Source organism: Rhamphochromis sp. 'chilingali' (genome assembly GCF_963969265.1).
Source record: "Rhamphochromis sp. 'chilingali' genome assembly, chromosome: 21".
In the NCBI taxonomy this organism is placed as follows: domain Eukaryota; kingdom Metazoa; phylum Chordata; class Actinopteri; order Cichliformes; family Cichlidae; genus Rhamphochromis; species Rhamphochromis sp. 'chilingali'.
Window position 1 is genome coordinate 20,738,527 of NC_137949.1, and position 26,234 is coordinate 20,764,760.

Below are 26,234 nucleotides of genomic sequence, written 5' to 3' on the forward strand. Positions count from 1 at the left end.
CCTTCTTGTAGGAACAGTTTGTCCCAGTGAGTGTTTTCATGTCACCTGAGCTCACTAACTTCATACGTACTGCCATGGACCGTCACTGGAGTTTTACAGTTTGTATAGCTTAGTAAATTGGTTGTTTTTATTCATTTTTTCTGTTATTTTTTTTTTATCTTTAATAGCAGGCTAATCATCACAGAACATTCAAGATTCCAGGAGGAAAATTGAAGATTTAAGAGCAAGGGTTTTAGGACCAAACGGAGCAATTTTGACAGGGCAGGGTTACACTGACTGTCAGTCACAGGAAAAGAGCACACAGCTGCCTGGTGGCATTCCTTTCTGGCTCCCATTACACTCTCACACAAGTACTGTAACTCTTTATACAGAGATTTATGATAACACAAGCTCATTGCTACAGCTGAAGAGGTTGTGCAGAGGAAGTGGAGAGAATGAACTCCCTTTCATTGACCAGGATGAAAGAAAGTAGAAAAAAAAAGAAGAAAGGGTCAAAAAGCAGGGTGGGATTTCACATGAGATAATAGGCTGGTGAGACTCTAGTGCACATTTGTTGAGTGATACAATATATTTGCTGTATAATGTTTCCCTCTGAAGCATGGAGGTAATAGGTAGCTAGCATTAGACAATGTGTGCATGTGACAGTATCTGTATCTGTGTGTGGGATCGGTATGCAACCCTGGCTTCAGTATGGATCCCAGCTGTTCCAAAGAATTCAGCAGGGCACACAGGGATCTGAGAGGAGTTACCCTAAAATACAAGGTGACTCATTTATTTTTCTGGAAAGCTACTCACACACATGCATGCACACTGAACCTTTCTGTATGCAGTATGGCTCAAACTGGAAGAAACAATAGTGTCACAAATGGAACAAATACAATAGTAGAAAAACGGTTAGTGGCAGTCATGATGCATCAAGTACAGTATGTGCAGATATCTTGTGTACTGTCCTAGACTTCTAGGTATTTGAGCTGGACAGATTTAAAATGGGTCACCCTGTACATCCTGAGGGATCCCCTCTGTGTTCGGCTTCAGATTGGTGTTGCTTGGCATCGAAAGGGTTTTAGCTCAGCCTTGGTAAATTTAAGGGAAGCCTTTCAGGGAGCATTCGAGGACACACTGCTGACAGTTTATGCTCTATTTATTCTCACTGTTAATTAGCTATTACCATCCGAGGAAATTTGTCTGTACTGTCCATGTATCTATTCAATCGCCATTCAGGAGCAGTAATGTGGTTTGATATTTCACATTTGGATATTGCTACTAACCGTTGGTGTCCATACATTAAAGAGCATAGAAACAGACAGCAGTAAATCTATTACTTCCAAAAATTCAACTGCTACTTCTGCATTATTGATTGGAGAAAACTAGATGCAGAGGTGATTACTTTAATACAATTTGATAACTGAAATCTTGGTTCCTTGTTTTTACTACTTCTCAAATGTAAGGATTTACTGTTTTGTTTTTTTTATATTAATAATTCATCTATTCTGAGAATCTGTAAGTCGAGTAAAAATGCCGAACGGTTCCTTTTTCATCCTCTCAGTTCTTAAGAGGAGCCGCCTGTTTGTTCTTTCTTTCATGTGACAGTAAGCTGATGATTTTGTTTGAGAAACTTAGCGGGATAACCACATCACCTTGTATTATGGAAGATTGTCAGTAGTTGCTTTGGATTTGTGATTTTGTTTTACTGACAAAGGGCTGGATGAATGATTTAAACTCAGAGCAGTCGTGCTGTTAAGAGGGAATGTCGGAGGTGGAAAAAGGATAAACTGCATGTATCATTTCAAATTCTAAAAGACTGCTGGCATCGCTACCAGAACACTGTTAAAGAGGCAAAAAGGGAATAGTTTGCAAATATTATTTCTTCCAACTGTCATAACCCACGTGTGTTATTTAGGACCATTGACACTGTTCTTAATACTCTTTTGAATGCCTGTTTGGAAGTTTCTCCTGAGATTTGCAATGATTTTCTGAACTTTTTTTATTGAAAAGGTTGTCACCACCAGGGCTCTTATCACAGCTCCTGACTCTGACCCCTCTGTCTCTGTCCCTTGCACTGCTGTTTTCACTCAGTTTGAGCTTGTGACGCTCTCCACTTTAGAGGATGTGGTTCACCATATTAAGCCCACAGGTTCCCCACGGGATCCTGTCCCTCCACAATTCTTTAAAGAAATGTTTTCTAGTATACAACAGTATGTCCTTGACATTATTAACAGCAGTCTGTCTTCTGGTATGGTTCCTGCAAATTTCAAACATGCAGTAGTACAGCCACTGCTTAAGAAACCTGGCCTTGATCACAGTTTTAGCGAACTATAGGCCTATTTCCAAGCTGCCTTTAGTCTCCAAGGTTTTAGAGAAAATTGTTTTTAGTTAACTGAAAGATTTTCTAGATGAAAATGGAATCTTTGAGGTTTTTCAATCAGGTTTTAAAACCCTTCACAGCACAGAATCTGCATTATTAAGGGTTTTTAATGACATCCTTCTGGCATGTGATTCTGGTAACCATGTTGTTCTTGTCTTGCTTGACCTAACTGCTGCCTTTGACACTGTAGACCACAATATTCTAATTTCTCGATTACATGATGTAGTGGGTATTGGTGGCACTGCACTTAATTGGTTTAGGTCTTATTTGTCAGATAGAACTTTCTCTGTCAGCCTTCTCGGTTACGAATCGTCTTCTGCTCCTCTGTCATGCGGCGTCCCACAGGGCTCAATTTTAGGGCCACTGCTCTTTTCACTGTATCTATTGCCTCTGGGTTCTATCCTTAGAAGGCATGGGATCTCATTTCATTGTTATGCCAATGACTGCCAAATTTATTTGCCACTAAAACACAAGGATGGCATCTCCATAAAACCTCTCTTGACATGTCTAGATGACATTAAAGCTTGGTTGGCTCTAAACTTTTTAAATTTTAATGAAAAGTAAACAGAAGTGTTGGTGTTTGGACCCAGTGGTACCTCTGAGTCCTCCTCTGTTGTTTTAGGATCCCTGGAATTCTATTTTAAATCTGTTGTTACTGACCTTGGTTTTAAGTTGGACAGTGATTTTAAATTGGACAACCAAATCAGAGCAGTGGTGAAGTCCAGTTTTTATCATTTAAGGCGACTAGCAAGAGTAAAATCTTTTCTTTCGAGGCAGCACCTTGAAACAGTGATCCATGCTTTTATTTCTTCCCGCCTGGACTACTGTAACTCACTTTATGTGGGGGTCAGTCAGTCATTGCTCTCACGTCTGCAGCTGGTTCAAAATGTGGCTGCACGACTCCTAACAGGAACTCGAAAAAGAGAGCATATAACCCCCGTGCTAGCCTCTCTGCACTGGCTGCCTGTGTCTTTTAGAGTTAATTTTAAAATTCTTATGTTTGTTTTTAAATGCCTTCACAGTCTTGCCCCGCCTTACCTCTCTGAGCTTCTTCATCCCCACACACCCTGTCGGTCTCTCAGGTCAGCTGACCAGCTGCTCCTGGAGGTACCGAGATCCAGGAGGAAGCTCAGAGGGGACAGGGCCTTCTCTATTGTGGCTCCAAAATTATGGAATAATTTGCCCATGCATGTTAGAGAGGCCCCTTCACTGTCCACTTTTAAATCACGTCTTAAAACCCACTTTTATTCCTTGGCTTTTAACCTCAGTGAGACTTAGTTTCTCTTTTAATTGAAGTAGTTATTTAATTAATGATTTCACTCTTCTTTTATTTGGTTTTTATTTATATCTCATGTAATTTTATTTTACAGTTCCAATGTACAGCACTTTGTGTCAGCTGTGGTTGTTTTAAAGTGCTTTATAAATAAAGTTGATGATGATGATGATGATAAACTCTTTTTATTTAAAAAAAAAACACACCGACTGGCTCTGAAGCAGGGTGACACTTGTGGATTTTCATTATGTTCAAAAGGGAATGCTGCTTTGAGTCTTTGAGCTAGCCCAGTGGAAATTCTGTCAACAGATATAACGACAGGTGTCTCGCCCGCTGATTCAACACTGCCTCCCAAATTACCGCTATGAAAATATTTCAGCTTGCTTGTCCAACCCACTCACCCTGAAGCACCAACTTAAGCTTCCTGTCTGCAGTGAAATTATTTCAATCACAGTCACTTTGAGTTGTAACTTCCCACTGGCTAACTTTAGTCGGCAGGAGGAGGCAGGAACAGAGGAGGGCTCATATCCTGCAAAGCACTACGCCAAGATATGCGACATGGTTGCACTTCCCCGCCTCCCACCACCCTAATGCTCAGGACAGCCGGTTTGTTATATGTGTGTGCTTTGCCAGGCATGGCTCATGTTTCTCAGTGCAGTTTGTCAGAGCCCAGCTTGGAACAGCAGGCACCAGTGAGGCTACATCAAATACATACATTCAGAGCTGACAGGGGGACACCACAATGTTTCTTCCCCAGAAAGAAGCTACGATTTGGGATTGCATTGGGCCATAAAACAGCCCGGTACCATGTTTTTGCCTCCCGTCCTGCACTGTAGCACAGGACGTCTAAGGATCATCTTTTTACATAGAAACACTGCTGGATTACTGCCCCACAGGACAAAGTGTTGGGAGCATGAGTATAAATGTGAAGTTTGAAGGAGACCGATTTTGAGTGCAAATAATTCCTAAGGGACACTTTGCATGAAATGCCACACGTGCTGGATATTCTTTGTTTTCCTGAAGTGGTTTTCCAGTTTTGGCTCCTGGATATCTGAGCTGTTGGGTAAACCTATCATAGTCAATCCCTTTTCTTATCACTTGCTGGGCAAGCTGGTGAATCTGTAGTCGCCCTGTCGTTAGCCACATCAGTGTCCGTGTCTGGTGGGGTGTTGTGAGCCTCAGCCTCCACCATGATGATCAAGGAGGCATCGTTACGGAGGGACCCTGACCTCAGGGGGGAGCTGGCCTTTCTGGCCAAGGGGTGTGACTTTGTCCTCCCCTCACGGTTCAAGAAAAGAATCAAGTCTTTCCAGCAACAACAGGTCAGTCAGTTCAACAAGCAAGACAGGCAGGGTACAAGTGTGCATGCAATAATAATAAATAATAATTATAAGCGCATAAAGATGTGCAGATGCAAATGTATATCTGTGTACACACACATATATTAGATGCATCTGGTTCTCTAACACACACAGAGTGACATGCCAGGGACGACAAACTATTCTGAGGCAGATACCAGCTGGGTATTAATAGGCCAGGAGGTGCAGGAATAGAGTGACAGAATGAACGGTGTGAAGGAGAAGACTGCTACAGCTGTCCTGCTCAATACACAGAGTATGAAGGCCCAAGAGAAGAGACCAGGAAGTCCCTATGGGAACACAATGACTTTTGATTTAAGATGCAGTGTTGATTAAGCTCCAGTTTTGGTCTTCATATTTTAATAAGTAGCTCTGGAAAATTGGTTGCGTATCACATTTAGGATGTAGTCTAATATTGGGGTCTTGGGGTAAATTTGACCATGTAAGTTATTTGGTAATAAATTTTTTTCTGAGGACTGACTGTATGGATGTGTCTTCTGCCACCTGGAGCTTTTCTTGCCAAAGGTTAAAATAAAAGTGCACTTGTGACCGCTTTTTACTCATCTATGACTAACAGAATGGCAGGAAAAAATAGTCTCTTGTGTGTTGTTTATGAGTCACTTTGAGTTTCCAGTTCAACCTTTTACGTAGGTTCTCTATCATACTACAGTGAAGTTGTATCTTATCTACAGCTCTGGGGAAAGTTATCTATGACAGTGATTAAATTCTTCATTCTTATTTGTGCTTTTCATTAAAATGCATACAAAGTTAAGGAAGCAAGGTACGTTTTACATCTAGACTAAGACAGGTAGTTTGAATCAGTAAGCCACCAAGACTGCAGTGTTTCAGTCATTGGAACATTGTCTCAAAAAAAGCTGAAATATGATGTTTAAAGTTAGGACCACAAACAGCTAATTAACACCCATCCATGCTTGTCCTTTCCCACACATGATCTCCCTTCTCTCTTTTCAGATCCAGTCGAAACCAGAAAAGAAACCCGGAACGCCTCCTCCCGCTCCAGTTGCAACCACAGCCACACCAGCCCCCACGCCACGCTCACCCAGCCCTCCTCCAGCTCCGGTGATAGTCACCCCTCCTCCTCCTGCCATTAACATTCCCAGGTTCTACTACCCTCGTGGGCTTCCTGCCCTGGGCCCGGCTGCCAACCACGATGCAGAAATTGCTGCCATTGAGACAGTCTTCACCGAGTTTGAGGAGGAGAAGGCTGATATTTATGAAATGGGCAAGGTCGCGAAGGTAAAATCACACCTTTCCCCCAACCTGTTTTTCAGAATAGAACAATCTACATTTAATTCCAGTAAGGCAGTTGAAATGCCAACGTCCATATTGAGACTTGAGACTTCTTTACATTTCCCAGAAGGCTTTTGTTTTTCCTGAGAAATCACTGTATGTAGTGGCCTTGTTAAAACAGTGCTCTTTCTAAGCAATGCAACTCTAGGAAGCAAACGTGTTGTTCAGAGTAAGGTCATACAGGCAGTTGTTGTGTTTCCATTCAGGCATGCGGGTGTCCACTTTACTGGAAAGCACCCATGTTCTACGCAGCAGGTGGTGAGAGGACAGGCTTTGTGTCTGTTCACTCGTTCATTGCAACTTGGAGGAAGTAAGACACGTGCATATTCTTTAAAGCCTTACAAATAGAATAAAACAGATGCAACTGGGCTTTGATATCATACGTCTCTCCTCTCCTTTCTTGCAGGTTGTTGCACAGTTGCCATGACGATGCCTCAAAGTTTGTTTACTTGCTGGCTAAACCTGGCTGTAACTACTTGGAGCAGGAAGACTTTATTCCTCTACTGCAGGTAAATATCGTACCAATATAAATGAAATAAGCAACTCTGTTATTTCTGTGCTACACTATATTGTTATGACAACTCTATATACTAATTTTTTCCTGTTTGCCTTATTAGGACATTGTAGATACACATCCTGGGCTCACGTTTCTGAAGGATGCACCTGAATTCCATTCACGCTACATAACAACGGTAAATGGCAAAAACCAATGAGATCAGCTGTGTTTTTAAAAAAATATATTTATTTGTAAGATTGTGTTTTAGCGAATCTCACAAGCTCTGTTAACTGAAAAGGAATAGCAGTTCTAGACTAAGCGCCACAGTAATGAGGAAGCTCTTTATGGCCACATGTATCAATGACCTTGTTTGTTCAATAAATGTCCAAAGCTCATGACCAAAGGCAAGTAATGGAAACTAGATTAACTGGCTTCAAGATGAGAAAACTTCAAAAGTACAAGCACATTACCAGTGAATAACAGAAACATTTAAAACGTGACTGTAACAGTGAACAGCAATTAACTCTCTCAAGATCTTTTCTGTTTAATGACACTTTAATATTCTGTCCTAGGGGTGCCATTATAGTTCACCTGATTGAGTTATAATGACCCTTATACTGAAGGCTAAAGTCCTTCCTGCAGCAGCCTGAATTCACGTCTGTGCCAGACTCTGCTGTGAATACTATTCTTCCCACCTTACTATCTAGCCTCCTCTTTCATGCCAAATAAAAGCTAAAACATGCCCCAAATAAAATAATATTTTTCCATAACTACCATTTGGTCTAAAAATGATCCAATTATCCAAAAGAAATCGCTTGATGAGGTTATAAAATACAAAAAAAACCCAACAAATCATATATTCTTCCTTCACCTGCTCCTTTTCCTTATTCTTATGCCTCTGAGCAGCCCATATAGGGGTTGCCACAGTGGACATTTGCCTCCAACTCACACTAGCCTTAGCATCTTCCTCCATTATGTCAACCCTCTGCATGACCTTGATCTTTTCTGTGGTTTTTGTCTCATCTTCAACATCCTTTGACTAATATATCCACTCACCCTCCTCTGTACATGTCCCGACCATATCAGCCTTGTCTGTCTAACTTTGTCTCTTAACCACTCAATCTGATTAGCATTATAGTCTTATCCATTCTGGTGACTCTCAGCCAAAATCTTAGGTATTTGAGCCCTGGTATTTGAACTCATCTGTCTTCACTATCTCTGCTCCTTGCAGGTTCACTGTTCCACCTGCCACCCTCTTCTGTCTTGCTTCTACTGGCTTTCATTTCTCTTATCTCTAGAACATACCTCCACCTCTCCACACTCTCTTCCACCTGCTTCCTACTCTCACTATAGAACAGTATCCATAATCTCCTCTTAAGTTGTCAGCAAAACAGCTTCTGTGTGCCTCAGCTGTGGAATATTAACAGTAGAGCATGTGAGTCTTTGAATGTAGACGGGAACAGCTGTGCAAGCTGAGGGTTTGCTTTTTAAAAGTACTGAGATTTCACTGCACCGATGCGTCAGCCTACGGTGACTTCACGGAAACACTGATGCATTCCCTACCATCCCTTTCCATAGAGACACCCCCTGCATTCCCATTTTATGACACTTCCTATTCAGTTTAGACCAGCTGACGTGCTACTGTATGAGATGCTAGTAACCCATGGAGGTCCATGTACCAGAAAATGGATGATAATCCAGTGTTGTGGGTCTTCCTCTTGGCTAGATGGGGAATATTTTTAATATATCTGGATGACGGGGCTTGTACAGACCTCGTGAAAATGTCATCAGTTTTATTTTTAGTTTGACAGTTTCAGTTTTAGACCTTGCCTTGATTTTAACTTTTTAGAATCACCAATACAAAAACCACCAGATGTCAAATACATAAATTAAATTGGACAAATTAAGTTTCTATGATTAATTGAAGACAGCAAAGGCGATTGTAATTACTAAATAGGTTTATTAATAATTCTGTTAAAAGCCTTATCAAGAATTAATAATTCTCTACTCCACTGTTAAGGATATATTAATCATTCTTTGGTTAAAAGTTAATGTAAAAATTTCAGAAATTATGAAAGATGTCTCTCATAATTTAATAAACTCACCTTCTTTAGAAATATAGTGAGGTCTTGTTATTTGGAAGATATTGAATTATAGGATTAATCATGAAAAGTTTTCACATTAATCATGAGGCTTTACTTTCGTTTTATTAGCGCATTTTATGAAAACTATTATATAATAGAATTGTCTTTGTCGCTATTCTACTATAATGTCATCACAGGTGATCCAGCGGATATACTATGTAGTGAACCGGTCATGGAAAGGTCGTATCACAATGATGGAGCTACGCCGGAGTAATTTCCTTCAAACTCTGGCCCTGCTGGAAGAAGAGGACGACATCAACCAGATCACTGACTACTTCTCCTACGAACACTTTTACGTCATCTACTGCAAGTTTTGGGAGCTGGACACTGATCATGATCTGTACATTGACCCCAAAGATCTGGGGAGATACAACAACCACGGTAAGAAAACAAATCTCAGTTAAGGATTTACTTCCCCCAGCTGAAAGAGCTCCATAGCAGTTCAATTGGGGTTTTTCTAATCCTTTATATGAGCACTGAGCCAAAAATCTAATTGTCTGAATCAGTACTTAAGTGTTTGATTTTAATGTGCTTTCACTGATTTACAAATAGTGTCATCTTGTTTCTGTGTATTTACTTCGTCTTTTTATTCTCCCATTTTAACAGCATCCTCAAACAGAATCATTGAGAGATTATTTTCAGGGGCTGTTACTCGGTGAGTAAAACCCACACGTGAACAAGCATACGTAGCCAATTACTTTACTGTAATAACTGTAGAGCATCTAAATGGTTCTGCCTCTTTTCTTTCCAGGGGTAACGCTGTGCAGAGAGAAGGCAGGATGAGCTACGCTGAGTTTGTCTGGTTTCTGATATCTGAGGAAGACAAAAAAAATCCCACCAGGTATTTCAAAAGTTGTTCCGATATGTGTGTGATTGTTTAGATTAGTACACTACAGGTATGCAACAAGTAATCTGAGTCTGTGCGTAACACATTTGTTACCTGTCTTTCCAGTATAGAGTACTGGTTCCGCTGCATGGACGTGGATGGTGATGGTGTCCTTTCCATGTTTGAGTTGGAGTATTTTTATGAAGAACAGTGTGAGAGGATGGAAAGAATGGGCATCGAGCCTCTACCCTTTCAGGATTTGCTCTGCCAGATGCTCGACCTGGTCAAACCTGAGAACCCAGGTTAGTGCTCAAACTTTCTTGCCCTTAGTCTTTTTTTTTTTCTTATTTCACAATTACGTTTTAATCAGTAGACGGCCAAACACAACCCATTGTGCTTTTGAGACATTACACCTGCATGTGTGTTTGTTTTATTTCCTTTAGGTAAGATAACTCTGAGTGACTTGAAACGCTGCCGGATGGCTCACATATTCTTTGACACTTTCTTCAACCTGGAGAAGTACCTGGACCATGAACAGAGAGACCCATTTGCTGTGCAAAAGGTGCAAATCTTCAAAATGTATTTATAATATTCAACTATAACTGTGGATCTTCTTGATATTGTGATGATCCACTCGAAGGCATGCTTGTTAGGTTATTAGTGATTCGAAATTGTGACTCCCCACAGTGTATAATCTGGCTGGATTTTTTTCTAGTGCCATATAGCTTCTTCGCTTCTTCTTCTTATTATTATTATTTTTTTTAGTTTTATGTATTTTATCTAAAGCTATAAAACACCAATATGTATTGTGTTTGTGGCGCTCCAGGACATTGATAGTGAAGGTCCAGAACCATCTGACTGGGATAAATATGCCTCAGAGGAGTATGAGATACTAGTGGCAGAGGAGACTGCAAATGAACAGCTGCACGAGGGGTAAGGCGTAGACACGTTCACACTCATTCACGTTATTAACTAAAAGTTTATCATTTTTATTAAGAATAAAGGTGTATATTGGTTCTCTCTGTTGTGTTCCCAGGTCATTTGATGATGACTATGAATCTGAGGAGCTTCAAGTTCCTGGAGAAATTGGGAAAATGGAAAAACTGGTCATATCAGACCTGTCTGCATAAAACTTGGAATTCTTGGGCTTCTCTTTCTGGTAAACAGAAAGCAGCAAGGTGATGGAGAGCCACTCTGGATATATGCATCCATACATGGATCGAAAGACAGACAGAGAAAGGAATTCTGGCTCCTGTCTCATGATTTCTCTGTGGAGTTATTGTATTGTATGTGTGTGTGAGTATGGCCATAAACCAGTATTGTTCTGGTGTCTGGTGCAATAATGCATCTGTATTCACACAAAAAAGAATGTCCCTGCCTCCAGCTTTTTGCTCCACAGAAGCCAAAGACAGAAGTTTGGTAAGCTCAAGAAGGACTCAAAGAAAAACACTTAACTGTAAAATAATGTAATTATTGTGAATTCTCTACTGACAATCCTGCCAAAGGACAATCTTTTTAAGAATTTTGCTAAGCTCAAGTTAGACTGACGGGAAGCCTGCCATGCACACAAGTAGGCATCTAGTGGGAGAAACTGGCAGGTAGAAAAAATAATGACAATGATAGACACTGCCATTGAAGAGCAACAGTCCACTGCTTAAAAATATGACACACACTGCCTTGAGAAACCTGCTGTGTGAGCATCTTGTCACCATGTTTCTCGTAAAGGAAGCTGTTAGTCCCTTTAATTAGAGGTCATAGAACAGCTTGAGCGGTTATATCAGCACCTCCACTTAGTGGCCAGTATGTGGTACTGCATGCCATCCGTGGCCTGCACAGTGCTTGATGGCTGGCTGTCATTTCTGTGAAGGAGTTTAGTTCACCGCACAGCCTGAGCTGTTCTTTATTGTTGCAGCACTATCAGCGCTCCACCTCTGGACGCTCTCTGGAGTCATGGACAGTTATTTTCAAGCTCTACAATTTCAATGTATTAATTCTCAATCAGATAATGGTGAAAGATATGGGATATGCACATCAAGTGATGCACAATGCCAGTCATATCAAACTCTCCGGTAGAGTTGCCCAAACATTTCCACCTGTAACATTTTTAATGAAACAATAGATGTGCCTACGATTTGTAAGTTGTTCCTGCCAGTCTCATGCAACATCTCACTGTATGTTTTCCCACATCCTTCTTTTCTTTTCTTTTCTTTTCTTTGTTAAACCTTTATTTTTTTATGGAATTTTCAATTTGACAAGCAGAAGTGTAGAACAAAAACATTGGGCTTGAGTAAGCTCAGCGCACATCCAAGACAGACGCACCGATACAGTACATTACACAGAAAGCTGAGCTTTATTGTTTTAAGTTAAAAAGAGAGAACTGGGAAAAGTCATTCTGTCTTTTCATCATCAGAGTTATCTTCTCCGTTTATTCTCTCACATCCTTTTTTGAATTTGTGCACTGCCTTCTAATTCATGTGAACTGTTACTGTCGTTTAGTCTCTGCAAAAGTATCCCCTTTTTACATACCTGTTTACATCTCATCACTATTGATCATTTGTTTATCAGCGTTTCTGAAGTCCACTCTACCTATAACACACAAAAACACACCACTAAAGATGCCTTTTAATAAATAGGTTGCCTAAAGCAAATTTTAAACTCACATATGTAGTGGTATCATGCCGGCAAACCATTACGTAGATACGTTTGAGATTTCAAACAGCACTTCACTACAGTGTTTGTGGCATTTAGAAAAAATGATTCTCTGAGCACGTGTCCGTGTTATTCAAACAACAGAAGACATGCTGAAGAGTTTCCAGTAGAACTCTCTGTAGTGTACATTGTCCTGACACTACAGTTTGTGCTTTATAGAGACTAAGATGCATAGATGTGTCACTGCTCAATTGCTGTATAGATATTCAGAAATGTCCATTCTGTACTGATATGAAGCCTTTTTTTTTTTTTTTTTTCAGGCACATTTTTCTTAAAATCTCTTAAAACCAGTTGTTATAGTACAACCCAATCAATGTTTATGGTTAGATGCCACTATGTGAGTTTGGTCTGTGAACCCTTTAACTCCTTTATTTACTGTAATAGCTAGGAGTGTGTTTGCACTGATAGAAGAGTGTGCTTTAGGAGCCTGTGTTGTGTAGCTCTGTTTCAAGCCGTTTTGTTGCCATGGGGATTGTGCTCCAGGATCGGTGGATGTGTGTGCCCTTGTATAACTCTGTAATTAGTAGTAGTCCTCAGTGGCTTTAAATTCACCGATATATATATATACATCCTTTTCTGGCATTTGCTGTACAGACTCACCATAGTATAGTTGCAGTTGAAGGGTAAAAAAGACAGCTTGCGGATGCTGCAAGGTTTTAAGGACCTTGATCACCCCACTTCTGCTTTATATTTGTTGTAAATCTCTCTAGCTTTGTAAGAAGCAATATTATAATATTATTAACAGTAATAATGAGCCATTATGGACATAACAACTGTAATATGATGGTTTGTATTACTGTGCCACTGTGTGGCTTTGGGATGGGGGGTAAATTATGTTAGCTGTGTGTATGCTTGTGTTAGACGTGCAGTGGATTTTATCAGCAGAAGTGGGTGAAATCCTCTTTTCTACCCAACCTGACAATCACAAAATTTGTAGATACAAGATATCATCTAATATAGAAACTGTTGAGACAGATTTTTCACTGCTGTGATCACATTCATTCACTCTTAAAGAGATTTCTTCACCTATACGGTATACAAGAAAGAACTAATTATGGTGATGAGACATCAAGTCTGGACGACGACTTTTTGGTTCTATGCAAAGTATCCTGGTGCTCACGCTCCAAGCATCAGGCAAGGAGCAAAGCCATGCAGGAGTTTTACTTTACTTTTAGAGGTAGAGAAAAGAGTTTATTTTTGATCTGTGCACAGAAAACTTGAGTAGGCTGAGATGTGATGCAAAGTCTGGTGGTTATTGTATTGGCATGGTTTTCCCTCTTTACATCCATCAATTCTTTCTTTTAGTCTTTCAATCTTTCTTTCTTTTTTCTGTCCTGTCTCCTGTTATTTGTTGCTTTCATTTTAAGTTTAAAAGTTTAAATAAAGATGTTTAAAAAAATATTTCCTCTTTGCTCTTTATGGTCTTATTCCATGACACACGTGTCACATTCAGACATCGTTATTCCCTCCTGTGTACACACACTTTGTGCTCTTAACGTGTTTGCATGCACTGGTGCTCAATTTTTTCATGTTGTTGTTTAATTTCATCTGTTGTAGTTATTTTTAACAAATAACATTTGACCCTATATGGCTTGTATGACGCTGCAGTGAATCAATATGCTAGCATCGGAGCCTCCATGACAAGAGCAGGAGCTAAACAGGAAGTCTGTGGTCAATGAGTCACATTGTTGAGGTTTTTTTTGTTTTGTTTTTTTCTTTTTGGATATTTATGAGATTCCCAAATTGGCAACAACCAAAAATCTAGGGTTTATTGTGATTGTAGATTACATCAGCTGAGCTGTTTTCCAAGCATACTGTTTTTGCTGCCCCAGCTTAGAGGCATGATTATACAGGTGACAAGTAAGCCAATGAGCTACACAACCTTTTTTTAATCTGTAGTAGCAAAGACAATCTCCATTGAGCTTACAGTGTCATTGTTTCTGCTCTCAGCGAGTGTTGCATTGGCTCAAATGTGTCTAAAATACTGTAAGCAATACCTAATTTTATACAATAGAACAATGGTAAGAAATGCATTCCATGAATCAAAATTAGAATACTTTATTAATTCCTTAGGAAATTATGTGACTTACAGTTACTCCAAGACAGTAACAGATTAAACTATTTAAATAATACAATATGTTACAGAGTTTACAAATTTAATAAATGGCATTAATATATACAAATCGCTCAACTAAAAATATAAAGAATATTCAGGGTGGAATATATATGATTGACATTTGACTCTAACCTGTGAACTTTCTCATTTGCTATTTTACAGTAGCGCATGTGTAGGTATTGCATTGTTTACAGTGTATTAGATGAATAAGGGTGTGCAAATGAGTATGAAAAGAATATGGGTCTCTCTCTCTCTATGTTGGCGCTATGGTGGCCCCCAGCAACACTGAACTGGATAAGTGGTTAAAAAGATGGATGGAAAATGACATATATAAATGACATAGGCTTTGAACCCCTTGAATGCCATTTTGACAGTTATATTTTCATCAATTAAAAATTTAATAAACTAAAGTTTCTACAGTGATGCCAATCGCAGTGTTTGAGTTACAATGGTAACCAGCTCCTTAGCATGTTTGATGGCACTGTTGAAAAATGAGGTCAGCAAGGTTATTTTGTCATCCTTTGTGCTATATAGGTCTGTACCATGGCTCTCAAGTTGTCATGATATTGGACAAATCAGCAAAGTGACTGAAGATGAAGATGCATTTGAGAATGCAAGTATTTCATGCATTCCACTGAACATTGAAGGGTCTTTACCCTGCCAACTTCCTACTACACAGACTGATCTCTGATTGCAACCTTGTGTGAAAAAGATGGAGTTGTATCTCCTGGACATCCTACCTACCCAGTTAGGTTGCCTAAAACAGCGGTCCACAACCCCCGGGCCTCGGACCGGTACCGGTCCGTGAGTCGTTTGGTACCGGGCCGTGAGAGTTGAGGCTCAGGTGTGAAATGTATGGTTTTCAGGGTTTTTATCGGTTTTCAGCGTTATTTTGTTATCGTTTTTATCGTTAACTCTGTTTTCCTGGGTCTTTTCACGTGTGTTATGAATAAATCTTCTTTTTTTTTTGGTACCGGTACTAGTTTTATTTCGTTGTATTTATCCGCGACACCTTAAAGGTCAGTCCATGAAAATATTGTCGGGCATAAACCGGTCCGTGGCGCAAAAAAGGTTGGAGACCGCTGGCCTAAAACACACGAGAAAAGACATTTTTGGACTATTCCATGTACCCAATTCTTCTAATGTTTTTAAAAGTTTGTGAAAATGTCAGGAGGCTTCATCTTGTGGGGACCATAACTTTTAATTATAATATTGTTTTAATTCACAAGTTGTGATCACACAAATTAATTGCTTCAGCTAACTGTGCTTTTAGATGAAACTGTTTTTACAGTGTTTTAGTTCCACCCCTCTGTTTTCACCCATCTTGATAAAACTGATTTGTGTAAATAGCACTTAAGAAAACGTATGTTATATATTTCTGTGGGGATGTAATTCTTGGCAAAATGAGGGTGATTGCAGGCACCGTTTCTTCTGGGGGTTTATTGTTCTGAATGCACTGATTGTTCGAACAATGGTGTAATAGCTGGCACGGTGTCACATTGTGATTTGCTCACGAGCAATTGGCCTCCCAGCGAAGGTCAGAGTGGACTGGTCATTGTTTAAAATGGCACTCTGCTTGTTTTCCACAAATGTCAGGGACAAAGAAATTAGCCAACCAGATCGCTGGCCCACCTTCTTGAGTCACAGACATTCCATGGCTGTGATTGCCAACGCCCACCACCCTATGGTGGGGTGACCCAGCCAGTGTGAAATCCCCACCGTGATGTCATGACTGGAAGGTATTCTTTAAGATGGAACATATGACATGATTGGCAAAGATGGAACAAATACAAATCTCATCTAAACACTGTGTGGGGATAAAGCTGACTGGGAAACCCACAAAATGGTGAGGCGACAACTGGAACCAATTGATCTCATCAACGAGAAGTGCATGGGCACTGTAAGGCCTTGATTAATGTAGAGTGCGGTACTTGTTCCATGCATACCAGTGATGCCAGAAACATAAGCTTTGGATAAAGCTGTCTGAGAAAGTCCTGAAAAGAGGAAGGAAACAACTGGAAGCAGTTCATCTTATCAAAGCGAGACAAAGAGATGAGCTTGGGCAAAGAAAGCCTTTGAATACGCTTCTTGTTCCAGATGCTCCAGAGATACTAAATAGAATATTAATACTATCTATTTCAAGCCAAAAGACCCCCAAAACAAGCCTAAAATGGTAAAAGAGTCCAAATAAGAGAAAAGATATAATTTGTTTTAACATTATCAAATCACTTTTATTGTCACATCACATGTGCAGGTACATTGGTACAGCACATGTGAGTGAAATTCTTGTGTGCGAGCTTCACAAGCAACAGAGTTGTGCAAAATACAATAATGTAAACAAGCAAAATACAAGAATGGCTACATCTGAAACTAATAAATATATGTGCAATATATAATAGTATATGCATTTCTGGATGTGTATACTAAATATTTTTCTACGTGTGTGTGTGTGTGTACACATATTTTACAAATTAAATAGAGTAAACAATAAATAAAATATATAAAATAAAATATACAGAGTGAGACATGTGCAAAACAGTGGCGTTACTGTACAGTATGGAGTGCATAATGTTAAAGTTCCAGTAGTGAAGCTGAGGTGTCTATGACGTGTTCAGCAGTCTGATGGCCTGATGGAAGAAGCTGTCTCTCAGTCTGCTGGTACGGGACCGGATGCTGCAGAACCTCCTTCCTGATGGAAGTAGTCTGAACAGTTTATGGCTGGGGTGACTGGAGTCCTTGATGATCCTCCCCGCTTTCCTCAGGCACCGCTTCCTGTAGATGTCTTGGAGGGAGGGAAGCTCACCTCCAATTATCCGTTCAGAGCACCGCACTACTCGCTGGAGAGCTTTGCAGTTGTAGGCGGTGCTGTTGCCATACCAGGTGGTGATGCATCCAGTGAGGATGCTCTCAATGGCACAGCGATAGAAGGTCCTGAGGATGCGGGGGCTCATGCCGAATCTTTTCAGTCTCCTGAGAAAGAAGAGGCGCTGCTGCGCCTTCTTCACTGTTTTGTTTGTGTGTACTGACCACGTAAGATCCTCAGCCAGATGTACACCAAGGAACCGGAAGCTGCTCACTCTCTCCACAGCAGCGCCGTTGATGGTGATGGGGGTGTGTACTTCTCTGCACCTCCGGAAGTCCACTATCAACTCCTTTGTCTTTGCGACGTTGAGGGTGAGATGGTTGTCTTGACACCAGTGGGTCAGGGCGCTGACCTCCTCCCTGTAAGCTGTCTCATCACTGTTGGTGATAAGACCCACCACTGTAGTGTCGTCCGCAAACTTCACAATGATGTTGAAGTTGTTAGTGGCCGTGCAGTCGTAGGTGTAGAGTGAGTACAGGAGAGGGCTCAGTACACACCCCATTAGTTTCTCTTTCTAGCATGTCATGTTGGTAAATTTGTATTTAAATTCTCACTGCATTACATATATATCCTGATGTAATGCAGTGAATTAAAAACCATAGATTAAACAGTGTCATGTGTACAAATAAGAAGTTAGCAAAGAACCAATTGTAGAACCAGCTGCATTTCTTTAGTTGAAATTATAAATAATCCCAAAGATTACGCAGTTTGACACACAGGTATTAGCCAAAAAATGTTATATCTCACCATGGCATGCATTGTTTCCTTAAAACATTGAGGAAACTGGACAAGTGAAAAACAAAAGGAGATGAACGTCATGTCCTTAAAAAAACAGGACAAAAACATCCAGCAAACACCTAACACGTGACCTGGGAGATGCATCTCACCATTCCATTTATCCACACACTCTTCACTCAAACCTCATCAGGAATGGTCTCAGTGGAAGGCTGCCTGTCAGGAAGTCATTCTTAAGGACGGGAAGCAGGAGGGAAAGACTGAGGTATGCTAAGTTACACAAGAACTGCAATGATAATCAGTATCATAAAATTGTCATCTGTGTGTATGGACGAAGTCAGGAGGCTTTTGATTGATCGTGGAATACCATCTGAAAAGAATGATCGCAAACAAAAAGGCCAATGCAGCAAAAGCATACACAATGGAACACGATTGGCTGAAGAATAAAGGTGGCAATATCAAATATTGATTTAAAAGGTCATTAGAAGTCTAAAAAGTCTGTTTTTGCCTTGTATACTATATTTCCATGTATTTTTGCACATCTTTTAATAAATCACTGCAACTATTACTCATTCGCCTTGCAAAATATGAAGAGCTCAGAGGTAGTTCAAGATTTTTGCACAGTACTATATTCCAATTAAATGCACAATTTAGGTCATGGAGGTACAAACACATGTCAGAGAAATCATTTTAGTATATAACGGTCCAACCAGCTGCCCTGCATACTGAAAAAGGAGGAAAAAAAGGTTTGGAGGGGGCAGAGAGAGGTGGGAGACATGTCTGCACTTGCTGGTTTGCTGAGAGCCTTGGGTTGACTCTTTTGAACTCATGATGAGGTAAATTCCATCCTCACATCTTTGGAAAGAAGTACCTCACATGCACACACACATGCACGCGCCATCATATTGCACCTCTCTGTTCCAAGGCGCCGATTATCAGCCCATTACCCGCTCTTAGACCAGCATTTCTGATAATGTGTACACAAACACTACATATGTACACGCAACATACACCCATAAATGCATACATAAACACACACACGTGCAAGATCTAAGAGTGGAGTGAGGGCATAATTAACATCTAGAAAACCACACTGAAGAGCTGGCTGCTGTCCAATAATCTCATTTCCTGCTTTCCCTTCTTTACTTTCTATCTGTTATAAGAATATAGAGTGCATATTATCATATGGCTGGACACATTCCACTTACTTCAAAGCCCTTTGGTGAGTGTGCATGATTACAGGGTGGGCTTGGTTTAAAGAGAATCAGAGAGAGAAAAAATCTGAGGAGGAGAGATGAGGAGAAAGAAGGCAAGAGAGAAAGCAGCTGGGTTGGTGGTAAACATCTGGCAGTTGTGGAGGCCTGGCCCTGACATACAGGGGAAATAGTTGCGTTGCTGTTCCAAGATCTGCTCCCTCCAGTCTTTCCTCATCCGCTCTCCTCCACAGATCTAATCTAATGTGACTAAATGTCTGTAATGGTCCAACACGTCACTGGAGATTGGCCTACTTTGACTTTGTTAGCAGAATTATTTAAATCAAGAAGGTATTTTTTTAAAATTCACAGACTGATTGTCTCCGACTACTATACATTGTTTCCACAGCTCAAAATTGTGGGAACAGCTTCTTGATTCTGAGTTACAGCCCCTGTTGCACAATTCATTTCTCTCTTGTTTTAAAGCTAAGCCCTTCCCTAACTCATCTGCTTCTCTTTATCTACATCCCCCCTTGTGAGGATGCATTTAAGACAGAGGAGCTTAGTGTGGTGTAAGGACGTAAACTCACAAGTCATTGGTGTTCATAAAATTGTATTTGTATTTGCTATTATATTTAAAAGGTACAAGAGAAGCGAGAACGAGATATGCTTAATGGGCTCAGAAAGCAGCATCCATATTTCCATGACAACTGTGCCAACTTGGTCTGCTTTGAAAAAGAACCTGATGTGATCAAAATGTCAAGAAGACCATTTAATGTGTTCTTGATGGTTTCTGGGAAGGATTCAATACCTAAAAGAACACACAAATATTTATTTTGATATGGCTTTACACAGTTTAAGTATTATTTTATATTGCATTATGGCTTGTACATTTAGGACATTATTTTTTGTGGGGGATTTACTATAGGAGCTACATAACAATATTTGTATCAAAACATCTAATAAGGTATATGAGGCAAAGAATTTTGTGTGTACAAGGCACAATAGTCAAAAGGGTGTCAAGTTTTTAGGGAACACTGTGAAATCTAAAGTGTTTTTGTGGAAATAACCTACATGAAAGCAGAAAAAGCTGAGCCGACATCTTATAAGGAGAGGAGTTCTCTCACATTGATCATCAGTCGTATTTTTGGTGGGCAAGTATGATTTGTCTTTTTTGCCATATCAGTTGCCCCCTTGGGTTGATTTGTGTTCACTGAATTGAATCAAATTCCATTTAATTCCTCACAGGCACATTGTCCTGGTAAAGGACCATATTTCTTTTGCTGGATTCGAATTACACCGGTGACTATTTTCTAAGTGTCGTTGCTGGAATGTGTTTGTCTGTGCCAGCTGAGAGAAATGAAGAGCTCAGGGGCAACGAGTGTATTTGGCTCTGAGTGCCGGTTTGAAAATACAGTAAGAATTATCAATGTGGACAAAGATATACAAAACACAGACGTAACGAATTGAACGGCCTGTTTTTTGTTGTTGCACGTGCCAGGGTTAAATGAAACAATGTCATTCTGGTTTTCTGCAGTGTTGAATTTTCTGTGATCGAAGCCAATGAGTGGCTCAAAGTGCAGTAAAAATTTGTTGTGGATTTCAATTTAACAACAATTTTTGATCTGTGATTTTACTCCCATTTTTTTATTGTCAGAGTAAAGTTACTGTTTTCATCAAATGATGGATTTATAGGTTTGTATTGAATCTATACAAATTATGTTTTTGGCCCTGAGACACGTTTTGTGTTCTAATTGTGACATGCACTTGTTGGCAATGATGTCTTAATTTCAAGCGCGAACATGCACATTTGTATATGTGTGGAAGTCTGCTATAATGAACCCCGGGGGAAGAAGGTGAATGCATGCACAGATGCAATATGGTATTGTGTAGCATATCATACACCGATCAGTATTGGAAAAGTCTTATTCTTTTTAAAACCTGTAGCAAATTCACCACATATGTTTTAGAAAATAAATCAGACCATTAATCGATGTCAGGTATCAATGCTGAACCTAAAACCCTTGAAACTGTGGGCTCTTGGTGGGCTAAATGATGCCGAGTTCAGCCACCAGAGGGACTTTGGTCTGTGGTTAAAGATGTTTTAGAGGCGCTGGAACAGAGCTTTGACCCACTTGACACTCTCAAAAATCTGCTATGGGTGAATTAGTTTGAATGTATGGTATAAGAAATTATTGTATATTACTTGAGAAGTTTATTTTATTTATTTACATTTATTGTTGAGTTCTTGGTGATTTTTTTTTTAATTTAATTGTAGTTTTTTAAAATTTATTTTTAACTTAAAAAATGTGAAATGACAAGAAACATGACACAGGTACTGGGTACTGGAATTAATATATTCTGTAGCATTATGACACATAAAATCAATTCAGCCTTGGGTTTGTTTGCCTTAGAGTTCACCCACCTGTTTGGGCTTACATAACCTATTAACGCAGATGTCTTAGGAGTCAACAACCAATAAAAAGCATAAAAGGATCTCATATTTTATGCGTAGAATATTTTTTCATGTTCTGTGTTTAGTTTGAATCTTTTTCGTTGAATCACAAAGAGAATAAACTATAACTCAGTATTTGTGAATTTTGTATACAAAATGTTCTGATTACTGAGCTCTATCGGAATAAATAATTCATTAAAGGCACTTCAAAATTGTAGTCTACTTGATAGGCAAATTTGGCATTTAATAGCTTTAAAGTAACTAAAATATTCCTTTAAAACTTTTATTTCTTTAAAAAATAATCGTGCCCTAGTTTTTTTTTCTTTTCTTTTCTTTTTCTTCATGACTGTAAACCGCTGTCCGCCCTCATTTATTCTATGCTGTGAGAGAAGCGCGCTATAGCGTTCTGTTTTGGCTTTCTCACTGCGCACTGTGCATTACGGTAGAGGCGGGATCTCGCTCCATGTGGGTCGGCTATGATTGACATGGCGGAGTCTCCCAGTACTCGTAGCGTCGAGCCAGCAGACAGGCAAGACCCGGCCCAGGGAATTAAAAATCGCGCAGCCACGTCTGTTTGAAGATTATTTTATTGCAGCGAGGTGAGTCCTTTTACAGTTTTTAAGCAGCATTCCCCACAAAGTGGGGGAATCGAGGCAACTGGAGTGGATGTTGAAAAAGTTTTAGAAGTGCGTGTGTCTGTGTGTGAGTTTGGAGAGCTGAGCGCTGACGCCGGCAGTCTGGGCCACTTGGCCAACGCAAAGGAAAAAGGAAAATTGCTTTGCCACTGCGGAGGAGGGTGAAACGAAACTTTTTTTTGTTGCTCAAAAATTCCTTTTATTTTGAAACAATAAGGAAAAGCAAAGCAGAGGGGATAGTCGTGCTAATTCATCACACTAGTCGCGTGAATGTGTCGGACTGTGCGTTTTGGAGTCTGCTCTTTGTGGTCCCGATTTCTCAGCTTTCACCAAAGAATGTGTTTTTGTCTCCGAGGACTTCAGATGGAGTGAGTGCGCAACAGAAGAAAACCGTTGTCTCCGTGGCTTGTTTCTAATAATCAACTGTTGGTGCGCTGTGACTTGCATTGTGGAAATCGTCGTTTTTGTTGTTGCTGCTTAAAATCAGGAAATGAGCACTTTTATAGCTGGAAAATAACTTGGAAAGGAAGATGCTGAGGCAGCCAGATTTGACAGAGGGGGTTGCGAAATCATTGAATTGACACTATAGGGGATTCTGTTGTGTTGGATAACTGTCGAGAAGCGTTGAAGGGGCCGTTTAAGATCGACTTTCCGTTGACTTTGTGTGCGTTTGCAGAATGCAGTGAAAAGCTTTGGAGGAGGAAAAAAAAATCCCAACTCCAGCATATCCTAGCATTCCTTCCAGCCAGCCAGTCTCTCTCTCTCACCCTCTCTCTCCCCCAGAAACGACTACGTGTCTGTTTATGCAGGAGACAAATTTTTCTCTCAGCCTCTCTGATGCAGACGTGGAAATCAAACATTGGTCTTCTGCTCGACACGATCGATTATCTGACGTCCACGTAGTTACAGAAAGACTATAGGCCCTTGTCCCACCGCATTAGGAGAAAACTTCAGATGAGTTGGGCTGCAGGATCGTTGGTAGCTTGTCAGGTTTTTCTTTTTTTTCTCCCCTTGTTTAATAACGGGACTCAATAGTTGTCATTAAAATGTCATTACTGGTGGTGGCAGTATTGGTGAGGTGTAATTGGAGCATTGATTTGGGGGTTGCATATCTCCCCGTGTTGTGCGCTTCAGGTCCACGTCGGATGATATTGGTTACGGGCTTGGGGGGATTACCCAACGCATCACACACATGTACGCTTCTTCTACTTTTTCATGGGAGAAAGTGAAGGAAAGGGAGACGGAGAAATCCGATCCCAAATAGATGACGTCACGTGACATTCCTTTGGTGAAAGGCTGATGTGGCCATGATTTTTTTCCCTTTCTTTACCCCCCCGGAAAAAAAAGAAAAAGATATCTGACTTTTCTTTGAGGGGGATGAATGAGGTCGGCTTCCAGCTGAAAAGGTGTATTTGGGTTTAGAGTGTGAAGGAATTCTCCCTGTGCTGCTTGAATGAGCAATTTATCTTGCTTCCATGAGAGCATCAAAAACTTTTAGCATCAGACAGTTAAGTTGTGGACAGTAAGCTGAGAGGTGGACAGCTGGATGCAGGTAAAGCTTTAATCAAAGTGTGGCACTCTAACATGATTAAAAGCCTTTTCTGCTGAAAGTAGCATCTGTTGGCTCTAACTCAGATCCCAAGAGGAATCAGGTTAAAAGGTAAGATAGGCTTTCAGATTTGGGACCATCCTGCTTTACAGCTCCAGCATTATTCTTTGTGTTTCATTGGTGTCAGATTCAGCACAGCTTGTTGCCTGAAGCTTGTATTAAATGTGCAACATTGTACACAGCTGAAACTCCTAGGATATATGTAGCAAGGATTTGCCTTAAAACTGATGCAACTTTATATCAAATGATCCTTATCTTCTCATTTTCACATTTTCTCTGTGTGTCTTTAAGCAGACACAGTCAGGTTGGGGTTATACTGGAGTCACATTGATGGAGGGTAACCATTGTTGCTTTAGCTTTCCATGTATTTTGCACAAACAGAGAAAGAACAGAGGTTGAATAACACTTTATGTAAGTTTTAAATTTGTCACACAGGTGCAGCCCACACCTTTGTGCCACTAACTGTGATGGTGCGTCACTGCCTACACATGGGGTGATTTTTAACATTGCAGCTTCTGTGATCCAATTAATTAGTTTTTGCATGAGTGACAACCAAAATAATGAGGAAAAGGGAGGCTAAAATATCTTATATGTCAATTCACTGGTAAGTTCTTTTTATATGGCATACATTTTTCTTCTCTACTTCTCCAGCATCTACACAGAAAGCATACATGATATTAAAACAAGAAGCTTTGGGTCCAATATTCAGAATGTGGTTATTCTAAGAACAATAAGGAAGTTACTTTCATGTTACATGTGATTTCAGGATGCCAGGAGGATTCTCTTTGTCTTAGTACTCTGGTTCGCTACTGGCCTAATAAAACTCTTTGGTATGCCTGGTTGAAATGGGGTCAGGGAATGGGCAGCCTGGATGATGCTAGCCATTGTATGTGTGTACTTATGTGTCTGACTGGTAACCTAGAACACGCTATCAAATGGGTAGTGTTACCAAGTAGCTCTTGTTTTTCAGGAACACAGGCAGATGCAGCTATAGAGTTACATAGACAAAACAATGCTGCCCTGGAATGTGTGTGTGTGTGTGAGCATGTGAAACAGAGGCAAACATGAAGAAACTTATGATAAAACTCCTCATGAATTCCTGTTACTGTAGTTTTTCAGGCATTAGACTTTTTTTTATAGTTTTTATATAGTTGTAGACATTTTATCGACCAAATAAGCAAGATTAGATTTGAAAATAATTGTTGCTTTGCTGAATTAGTCGTTGCAGCACAGTGGTGATTTAGTTCAAGAGACAAGTGTGTCAGCTTCAAAGGCTTTAGAAAAGAAGAAAAACATGCACAGTCTGTGCAAATTTAAATTTGTTACATTTATGATCTGCAGTTCTTGTCATGTCTGCATATAATCAGTAGTAATTATTATTTATAGTACTGATTCCGACCATTTAAATACATCAGTTTGCTCTGAATATTTCCTTCTAGTAACTGGTGTGTGTTTGCTGTGCACTGTGCTTCACCGCTCTACTGTATGTCTGCAGTTTCTATGTATCCTGCTGTCTCTTCTGCCATCTGGTTCTCTGAATGCAACAGGTGTGCTTCCCAGAAAAATTGCTACCTTCACTGTTACTGTTTCGGAGGTGCATTTCCTTGACAGTGATGAGAGGTTATCTTATTTGTAAGTTGGATGTGATTAGGAGTTCCTCTACTGTGAGGTCAAAAGGTCAACACTTAAAGTGCAAAAGCAGGATTTCTGTAGATTATCTCCTTGCTGCCTCTCTGGTTTTTTAATTACTGTAAGTAACACTGTCTTTTTGTTCAAGATAACGTACGAGTGTGGAGTAATGATGTCCTACAGGATGAATTTGTAGTGCAGGTTTAGTGTGCTGCATCTCTTGATTTGTTTCATGAAGTGTGTATGCAAATATACAGTTACATTAAGTTACAAATGACTCATCTGATTCATGAGGTCAAACCCCGTGTTTGCTGCAGGATATTGTGCAAACAGACACTGAGAAAGAGATGCATGGATGTGTTATGAGAAAAAAACGCTTTGTCCTATTTAACAACAGCAGCTGTTTGTCTGACGCTCCATGCTTTCACTTTCCATTTCCCAGCTTTTGACTGGGTGTCTCTGCTTGTTGCCACACACTCGCATCTTCGCCCACTCTTTCTCTCTTGCTCCATCTTCT

The 26,234-nt window shown here is 40.1% G+C and overlaps 2 protein-coding genes across 7 annotated transcripts in view; both read left to right on the top strand.

The window, feature by feature from the left end:
• Positions 1-13,874, top strand: part of ppp2r3a (protein phosphatase 2, regulatory subunit B'', alpha) — a 66,611-nt gene extending 52,737 nt beyond the window's left edge. For 3 of the 4 annotated variants that reach the window (XM_080871677.1, XM_080871679.1, XM_080871678.1), the window contains 11 exons: positions 5,969-6,253; positions 6,514-6,617; positions 6,714-6,816; positions 6,925-6,999; positions 9,085-9,328; positions 9,554-9,602; positions 9,699-9,788; positions 9,900-10,075; positions 10,217-10,335; positions 10,600-10,706; positions 10,810-13,874. In XM_080871677.1, coding sequence (XP_080727803.1) covers positions 5,969-6,253; positions 6,514-6,617; positions 6,714-6,816; positions 6,925-6,999; positions 9,085-9,328; positions 9,554-9,602; positions 9,699-9,788; positions 9,900-10,075; positions 10,217-10,335; positions 10,600-10,706; positions 10,810-10,903 — 1,446 coding nt within the window. In that variant the 3' untranslated portion in view covers positions 10,904-13,874. Of the gene's footprint in view, positions 1-3,821; positions 4,961-5,968; positions 6,254-6,513; positions 6,618-6,713; positions 6,817-6,924; positions 7,000-9,084; positions 9,329-9,553; positions 9,603-9,698; positions 9,789-9,899; positions 10,076-10,216; positions 10,336-10,599; positions 10,707-10,809 lie in introns of those variants that run through there. The other variant, XM_080871680.1, reaches the window with a different exon arrangement.
• Positions 13,875-22,289: 8,415 nt separating this feature from the next.
• The window catches only part of fndc3ba (fibronectin type III domain containing 3Ba), an 88,626-nt gene continuing 84,681 nt past the window's right edge, over positions 22,290-26,234 (top strand). Inside the window, exon 1 of one of the 3 annotated variants that reach the window (XM_080870703.1) lies at positions 22,290-22,443. The gene's annotated coding sequence lies outside the window, so the exon portion shown is untranslated. Of the gene's footprint in view, positions 22,444-22,709; positions 22,848-23,909; positions 24,032-26,234 lie in introns of those variants that run through there. The other 2 variants (XM_080870705.1, XM_080870704.1) reach the window with 2 other exon arrangements.